We start from the raw sequence: 8,621 nt of genomic DNA, 5'->3' as shown, positions 1-8,621 counted from the left end.
GGAGCGTGAGGGCTGTGGTGGGGGGCCTCGCTGGTGAGTGGCAGCATGGAGGGATGGGAAGGGGCTCCCTTTCACCGTAGATTTTTCATCTAACTGCACACATGGAGCTGGAATGGCCCCCGTGCCCCCCACACTGGGTGCTGCAGCCCCTATGGAGCCACAGCCCCACTGGGACTCTCAGGAACCAGCATCAGGCAGGAGGTGGCACCTGGGAAGGCACAGAGGGTCTGGGCTGCCTACCCAGACCAGGGCTGGGGGCTCATTGGCAGCTCCTCCAGGCCACAGGCACCTCCATAGTGAGTTGGGCACTGCCTGACCATCTCCCTCCTGCTCCTTGCCTCCCACAGCTGGCCAAGGAGAGCGAGCGTCTCCAAGCAATGATGGCCCATCTTCACATGAGACCTTCAGAGCCAAAGCCTTTCAGCCAGCCTGTAAGCGTGAGTCCCCTTCCTGCCCTCTACGTCCTCACAGCCACCCCCTCTCCTCCTCTTCCCCCTCACTGCTGTTCCCCCCCTGCCCTGTGCATGGTCACCACTGGGTGGGCTCTGTGGGATGGACAGAATGGATGTATCCAGGCCTGTAGGTGCATCCCATCCCATGGTTGTGTCCTCTCCTGCAGTTGCATCCCCATCCCTTGGTTGCATCCCATCCCTGCCAAGCCCAGCAAGTGTCCCCCCTGCCAGCCCCTCCCTGCCTGCTCTGGGGCACGAGCCAGCTCAGCCCTCCCAAGCTCCCTCTGTGCCGGGGGCTCTCCCAGCCCCTGCCTTCCCAACCACCCGTCCTGCCTCCCCCCTGTCTGTGCAGCTGAACCTGGTCTCCAGTGCCACCCTCTCCAAGAGCACTTCCGACACGTTTCCCGACGGTTTACCTCATCCCCCCACCTCAGCCACGGCGCCCATCACCCCCCTGCGGCAGGGCCCCTCCGTCATCAGCTCTTCCACTTTACACAACGTGGGGCCCATCCGCAGGAGGAACTCGGAGAAGTTCTGCACCCCAATATCTTCAGGTGAGCTCCGGGCTGGGGCTCAGCACCCTCCACGCTGCAGTCCCTGGCTGCCAAAGCAGGTCCCTTCACCCCTCGCCCTCCCCTTTCCTGTCGCCCCCCAGAGCTTGCACAGAATCACGAGTTCTACAAGAACGCCGACGTCCGGCCGCCCTTCACGTACGCCTCGCTCATCCGGCAGGTCAGTGGCTCCCCGTGCCCTGGGGTCCAGCTCTGCACCCCGAGACCTGCCTGTGGGGCACCTCGGGCACAGCTGTGCTCTCCCCCACCCTCTCTGTCCTGGGTGAGCCCCCACATCCACTGAACCCCCTGTTCTGCCCCTCGTGCCTCACCAGGGGATGGGCATCGAACCCCAGCGGGGCGCTGTGAGTGATGCTCTTGTCCCCTCTCTGGTTCCCCAGGCCATCCTGGAGACCCCCGACAGGCAGCTAACGTTGAATGAAATCTATAACTGGTTCACGCGGATGTTTGCCTACTTCCGGAGGAACACGGCCACCTGGAAGGTGAGAGCAGCCCTGCTTGGCACCGTGGGCTCACCCCATCCCACCTGGGCTCACCCCATCCCACCCGGGCTCACCCCATCCCACCCAGGCTCACCCCATCCCACCCAGGCTCACCCCATGCCACCCAGGCTCACCCCATCCCACCCAGGCTCACCCCATCCCACTGGGGACTCCCTGCTGCAGGAGATGCTCCAGCTTGTGTGGGCACCTCTGGTAAAGGACCAGTTCATTGCACAGCTCTGAGATGGTGCAGGAGATGATTTTATGGATAAATCCCCCATTTTCCCTACCCAAAATGCGTCCCTGGTCTGTGAGGGCACATCATCCCTGTGCTGGGCTTTTCTGTGGAGCTGAGGCTGGAGGAGAAGGGCAGAGACAAAAGAGAGACACTTGAAGTAACAAAGAAGGTTAATGATAACCTGGGGGCAGGTGACTCTGAGAGATGAGGTGGCTGGGCCTCAGTGCTGGCTGGGGGTGCAGGTGCTGGGCCAGGGGGATGGAGGAAGAGTGGGGATGGCAGGGGGACCATCAGCAAGGGGAACTCCTCTGCCAGACCCCAAGCAGGTGCCTGTGCCCGTCAGGTCCCCCCACCCGGTGCACGGTGCTGTACAGGCAGGTACTGAAAGTTTTTGTGCCTGAGTAGCCATTTGTCACCAGCCTGGGCTGATGGAGGTGAATTTGGGGGCAGCACGTGGGTGCTGGGGCTGCTTCCCCCTTGGTTATTTAGAAATTGAGATTTGAGAAAACACATCTCAGAGGAGCAGGGAGCTGTGGAAGGAGCAGTTCTGTGATTCAGTTATTGCCTCGACCAGGGAAGATTTACTTATTTATTGTTTCCTGCTGCATGTATTTACCGAGGCACAGCTCAGCTCCCTCCTGCCCAGGGCAGCAAGGAGTGAAGTGGCAGAGGGACACGTGTTAGTTTAAAATAAAAATAATTAGAATCAGCGAGGTGCAAGCGAGATGGAGCATTTTGAGAGGGTTGAGGAGGAGGAATCGATTCTCCCTGAGCCCAGGGCCCCCGTGTGTCGCTGTGGCAGATCCGAGCTGGGATCTGCAGAAAACTTTTGGGTGAATAGCAGGGATTTTGGCTCCCCAGCACTCTGGGTGGGCCCTGCCTTCAGCACGAGCATCCCGGCACGCCGGGCAGGAGGAGGGCACTGGGATGGGGCTGGGCAGGAGCAGCCGGGTGCTGGGGCAGTTTTGGGGCTGGCCACGGGCTGTGTCAGTCTGGAGTGCCCCTCGCTGCACACAGCCAGCACTGCAAGTGCACCACGAGCATCACTGGCCACTGCCACTGCTGCCACCACTGCCACCACCCCGGCCTGGGACACCCCACACTGGGCACACGGTGGGCAGCAATGGGGAGCACTGGGGCAGAGCCCACTGTGGCCATCACTGCTCCCAGCACTGTCCAGGGCAACACTTCACCTGCTCCGTGCCTCAGTTTCCCCCTCTCTGGAATCAGAGAATGGCAAGTGAAATGTCTTTTTCCCACCTTTTTATTAGCTGGAAGGATTAAATATTTTGGGAGGTTTTTTGTTGCTTCCCTGCACCCCGTGTTACCAAGGGCAGGGTTGAAGAAGGGCATCTCCCAGCCCTTCTGCTTCCCATTGGTTTTTTTCTTCATTTTTTCCTGTTCTATCGCCAAAGGGGATGGCAGGAGGTTAAAAAGAGCTGGAGGGGGGGATACTTCTCTTCATAACTTCCATTGTCCAAGGTCAGGCTTCTTCTGGAGGAGTGGGATACGCTGGAAAAAATTGTGTATTTCCTCTCTTTGAAAACCACCATTTCTGCTGCGGCTTCTCCCTCATCTCCTGGAGCTCCCCTGGGATGGGGACCAGGGTGGGTGCCCCATGCCCACAGCAGGGGGGACCCACAGGGAGCCCCCAGCACAGCCCAGGGAGTGGGTGGAGGGTGTAAAGCAAACATCATTAGAGGAGAGAGATGAGAAGCAAACAGAGCAGCCAGGTCTGGCTCTGAACAAACACTCTGTCGAAACACAAAAGCCACATTGGGCTGAGGCACCGTGGGGGTGGATCCTATGCCATGGGGGGCTCACCTGGCACCTCCTCCCTGTCCTGGGCACAGCACCCTGCCCAACACCCAGCACAGGGATGGGGCATCCCAGGCTCTGGGGGTGCTGAGCCGCATCCTGCCCACTGCCAGGATTTATTTTACCTCCACTGGAGCCTTTGCAGGCACATCCCCACCCGGGTGCTTCAGAGCAGGGGGTTGTCACCGGGGAGAGAGGGGGATGTGGGCACTGCTGGGCCTGTGTCTCTGTGGGCAGGGAAGGTTCTGCTTTGCCACGCTCGTGGCTGCAGTCAGGGCATTGCTTGGACGAGGAGCCCCCTGCACAGGGAGGAGGAGGATGAAGGGGAGTGTGGGCAGGATCCAGCCAGGGAGGGACGTCCTGTGTTTGCTCACTGGGACAGGGGTTCAAGGGCAGTGGAAGGCCCCAGCCCTGGCTGGACTTCAGACCCCAGGCAGGGGATGGTGCGAGGACAGAGTGGGGGACAGGGGCTTGTCCTGCTCCCCCATGGATTTCAGGGTCCTCCTTGGAATTCCAGGTCCCTGGGATGTGCAGCCTGACCCTGGGAGATGCCAGCACGGGGTTTGAGGCTGAGTGGTGCCTCCCAGCAGGGCATGGCCCAAATGGAGCGTGTCCCCTTGGGTGACAGTGACAGTGGCTCTGAACTGGGACCCCAGGACCTGGCTTCAGCCACACCCGAGATGCTGGGTCAGCTCCCGATCTGTGGGGTCCTGCAGGGGTTCCCCCCAAAAAAATCACATCAGACAGCACTGGCTGGGCCCAAATCTCCTTCCCCAGGAGCCCTGAGAGCTGCTTACAAAGTTTCCCCTTTGGACTGTGCTCTGCAAAGGGCCAGAGGAGCCAGAGCCCGGCCCTGCTGCCTGTCACCGTGTCACCCAGCCGTGGTGTCAGCACCAGGCACTGTGGCACGGCTGGAGGGAGGGGTCTGGGGGGGAAGGGATGGATGGAGGACAAGGGAAGAGCCCAGCTTTGTTTGTTTTTCTCCTTAAATGAGAAGCAAAAGGGGTGATGGTGCCATCTGATGAGGTTCTGGGCGCTCTGGCACTCGCTGGCGCGGGGGGGGGCTCAGTCCTTGTGTCTCCTCTGGCCTTGTTGTGCTGGCCAACTCCTTTGTTTATCCAGCCCTCGCTCGACCTTTTAAATTGCTGTTAATGTTTTAGCGTAACGAATTAGTCTCTCATCACGAATCAGGACTCGAAATAAAAAAAAAAAGGGGAGAAAAAAAAAAACCCTCCGAGGCCAACTTCCTGAAATTGGGGTCATTCTCATTTGCAAGGCAGAGAATCTGAGAACCTTAATGCAAGGAAATTTATTCAAAGGCAGAGCCCCGGCGTGATTAGGCCCTTTGTAATTATAGCTCGGAGAGATTCCACTCCAGCCTCCTGCCTCCCTCATGGATTAGCAAGTGAGTCGGAAAAATACACAGGATTTAATTAGAGGCAAATTAAAATTGGTAATGAAATAGGGGCAGTAGCAAATGGCAGGGAGTTGGAAGGGGAAAAGGGAGCTGGTATCTCTCGGGGCTGTGCTGTCTGCCTACGTGTGTGTCTCTTTATTTTACATTTAGAAATGTAAAGATGGTCGATGTAAAGAAGAAAGGGAGGGAAAGGACCAAAAGGGGAGGGTGGGGGAAAGGAAAAGAAAGGGAAAGATTAGCTGGCTTTGCCGAGCAGAGAGGGTGGTTCTGCTCCCAGTCCTCGCTGCTGTCACTTGTTCCATACTGTCCCCTCTTCCTCAGCATCTGGCCAAGGTCCTCAGAACGGGGTCATGTCCCATGTGTGGTTTGGGGGCTCGACAACTCAACCCCCTCAGTGCTGGTGGAGTGGGGGAGCACTCACAGCAGCCTGGGTGGCTTTGGGGGGGAGCGTCGGGGTGGCCAGGACAGCCCGGAGCTGTGGGGACCTGCGGGGCTGGCCAAGGAGGAGGATGGTGAGGAAGAGGAGGGTCTGGGCAGTGGGATGAGGGTCATGCCACTGAGCTCCTGCCCTCTCTGCCCACAGAACGCCGTCCGCCACAACCTGAGCCTGCACAAGTGCTTCGTGCGCGTGGAGAACGTCAAGGGAGCCGTGTGGACCGTGGACGAGCACGAGTACCAAAAGCGAAGGCCACCAAAGATGACAGGGTGGGTGCTCCTTTGCCACGGACACAGCCTGGGAGCTGTGCTCACACCTGCCCCTGCCACCAGCATCCCTGTCCCCAGGCCAGCAGCGCTCAGCCCCACGTCCTTCTGCTTTCTCTCTTTCTGCAGGAGTCCGACCTTAGTCAAAAATATGATTTCAGGACTCGGTTACGGAGCACTTAATGCAAGTTACCAGGTAAGGACCCCGTCCTGTCCCTGACTGGGACACGGGGGCACAAAACCCCTCCATGGTCTTCTTTCATCAGGAACTGTAGTGAGGGACAAGGGGAATGGGTTCAAACTGAAACGGGAAATTTAGGTTAGACATACAAAAGAAGTTCTTCCCTGTGAGGGTGGGGAGGCCCTGGCACAGGTTGCCCAGAGAAGCTGTGACTGCCCCATCCCTGGAAGTGTTAGAGGGGCTTGGAGCAGCCTGGTCTGGTGGAAGGTGTCCCTGCCCATGGCAAGGGGTGGAACTGGTGATCTTTGAGGTCCCTTCCAACCCAAACCATTCTGATTCTGTGATGCCCCTGCAGGCTGCGCTGGCAGAGAGCAGCTTCCCACTGCTCAACAGCCCCACCATGATCAACACCAGCTCGGCCAGTGCCATGCTGCACGTGGGCCACGACGACGTCAGCAGCACCGTGGAGCAGGTCAACAGCAACGGCAGCAACAGCCCGCGCCTGTCCCCGCAGCAGTACAGGTCAGCCTGGGGGACGGCAGGGACGGCGCTGGCGGGGGGCACTGGGGTGCTGGAGGGCTTGGAGCTAAAGGATGGTGACACATCAGGCACCAAGAGCTGCTTGTTGCTTCCCACGGCTCCTGTCCCCTGGGTGAGGAGGGTTTTGGACCAAGAGCTTTGTGAGGTTGTGGCTGGGGGGGAGCAGCCCCCCGAGGCTGAAGGCTTCCCTCCCCACAGCCACCCAGTGCACGTGAAGGAGGAACCAGCCGAGGCGGAGGACGACAGCAGACCTGTGTCGCTGATGGCCACCACCAACCAGAATGTGACGATTCCCGACGACAGGGACCTGGAGGAGGAGCTGCCAGTGGAAGACTTGTCCTAAGGACTCCTTCCTCCTCCCCACCGAGGGGCAAACCCTTCCCACCCTCCCGGCCGGAGACCAAGCGACGCTCCCACCTCCCCAAGGTGACCTTCGGCGTTAACCTGTTCTTTAAAGGCACTTCCACAAAGCAAAAGGGTTTCCTTGGGGCAACGACCCGTTGCTGCCGGCGCGTCCCCGGCGCTCCCACTGCCCCGCGCTGCAGCTGGTGACTGACCGACCCTGCCACGGGCACGTCCCGTGGCACGAGAAGCAGAAACCCAAGAGCTGGACTTTTTCTCCCCTCCTCCCTTGGTTAGTGACTGGTGAACGAGGATGGTAGGTTGTTTCTGTCCGAAATGGTCCCTTCCTTCCCTCCCCGTGCGCGGCGGGCGCAGGGAAGGCACCTCTGTCCCCTCCTCCCGGTGCTCGGCCGCCCCGAGGCAGCGATGGCAGGAACCCACTGTCGTCCCTCGGGCCCCCGGTGGGTTTTGCACTAGGAGGGACCGTGGACCCTGCCCACGTGTGCTGCCTCCAGCCAGCTTTGGGGGAAGAAACAGCAGAATCGGGGCTAAGCCCTCTGCCGTGCTCTGGATGTCGGGCTCGCACCGTTGTCTCGAAGCTGGGGAAGGACAAGGACTGGCACGTCAGTGGGACGGGGTCCCCTCTGCCTTGTCACCTCTGGCCAGTTGCTAAACTACCTGGCAAGCAGAGCAGCCTCCCCAGGCTCTGCCTTCCACGGGCTGGTGGGGGCTCCTGGCACCCAGCAGTGCTGACCATCCACAGCCGACTGCCAGCGCCAGCAGTGAGGACACGGCTCCCCTGTCCTGCTCGACGTGGCTGCAGCAGGTGACACCTCCCAGCCTGTGTGGGGATGGCATGGCCAGTGGCCCGACTTCGACTTCAGGGAAAGGCTCCCGGCCCCCTGCGTGCCCTGTTCCACCTCCAGAGCCGGGGCAGGGTCTCAGTGGAGCAGGAGGGCAGCATCCCCCAACACCGACCCTCCTCCTGGGGGCACCTGCAGAGGAGCTGGGGGCCATCCCATCCCGCTGGGAGCAAAGCTGAGCCCGATGGATCCCTGTGGTGGCCAAACCTGGCCACGGCCCCCAAGCCGAGCCCGTTGCAGGGGGGCTCCCGCTTTCATCTTTTCTTTTCCTTATCCTTTTGTGTGCATCCAGATGGGAAGATACCAAAAGATTTCTAGAGACAGAAGGTCCGTAGTTCAGGTGAACAGATGGTATTAATGCCAAAAGAAAAAAATATTAATAATAATGAGAACAACACAACCAAACACCCCTCTTCTCCCTGCTCTTTCTTTCTGGGGTGGTGATGTGGGTACCCAGTGCCAGCCTCCTCCTGGCAGGCAGCGTGGCATCCTCAGTGCCCTGTGCTGGCTTCAGGGAGCATCACCTTCCCTGGGGAGCATCACCTTCCTTGGGGAGCATCACCTTCCCCGGGGAGCAGCACTTTCCCTGGCACAGCCGGGCTGGCACTGGCTGTCCTGGCACACAGTGGGGTCTTTGGGGACTCGCTGTGATGGATGTGGGGCTGCTCACGTTTTTGAGCCCAGCTCCAGGCTCCCCCAGAGCAATCCCGAGGGTTGCTCCATCCCTCCCTGTCCCTGGTACTCTGGGATGTGACACTGGGGGGCTGTGTCACCCCACGGGACATGGGGCTGACACCCCGGGAGCAGTGTTGAAAATGCAACACACAGCTGTGGCTCATGGGGGGCTGTGTTTGTCTGTCCCCACGTCACCTCTGGGACCTCCCCAAGGGGCTCCTGGTGCTGTGGGGTAACCCCAGGGTGAGCCCATACTGGACTCATCCTTTTCACTGCCTGAAGCATCCCCAGTACCCAGGTGCCTGCAGAGAGGGGGTCCCTGGGCCCCCCCTGCAGCCG

The 8,621-nt window shown here is 59.9% G+C and overlaps 1 protein-coding gene across 1 annotated transcript in view; it reads left to right on the top strand.

Annotated features, from left to right (window-relative positions):
- Positions 1–6,911, top strand: part of FOXP4 (forkhead box P4) — a 34,494-nt gene extending 27,583 nt beyond the window's left edge. The window contains exons 6-13 of the mRNA XM_029962508.1: positions 348–431; positions 805–1,006; positions 1,108–1,184; positions 1,405–1,506; positions 5,563–5,684; positions 5,811–5,877; positions 6,218–6,384; positions 6,601–6,911. Coding sequence (XP_029818368.1) covers positions 348–431; positions 805–1,006; positions 1,108–1,184; positions 1,405–1,506; positions 5,563–5,684; positions 5,811–5,877; positions 6,218–6,384; positions 6,601–6,745 — 966 coding nt within the window. The 3' untranslated portion in view covers positions 6,746–6,911. The remainder of the gene's footprint in view (positions 1–347; positions 432–804; positions 1,007–1,107; positions 1,185–1,404; positions 1,507–5,562; positions 5,685–5,810; positions 5,878–6,217; positions 6,385–6,600) is intronic.
- The last annotated feature ends 1,710 nt before the right edge of the window (positions 6,912–8,621 follow it).

This window comes from Manacus vitellinus, unplaced genomic scaffold (assembly GCF_001715985.3).
Source record: "Manacus vitellinus isolate BGI_N305 unplaced genomic scaffold, ASM171598v3 scaffold_47_pilon, whole genome shotgun sequence".
NCBI lineage: Eukaryota > Metazoa > Chordata > Aves > Passeriformes > Pipridae > Manacus > Manacus vitellinus.
This window is presented reverse-complemented; position numbering and strand designations above follow the sequence as displayed.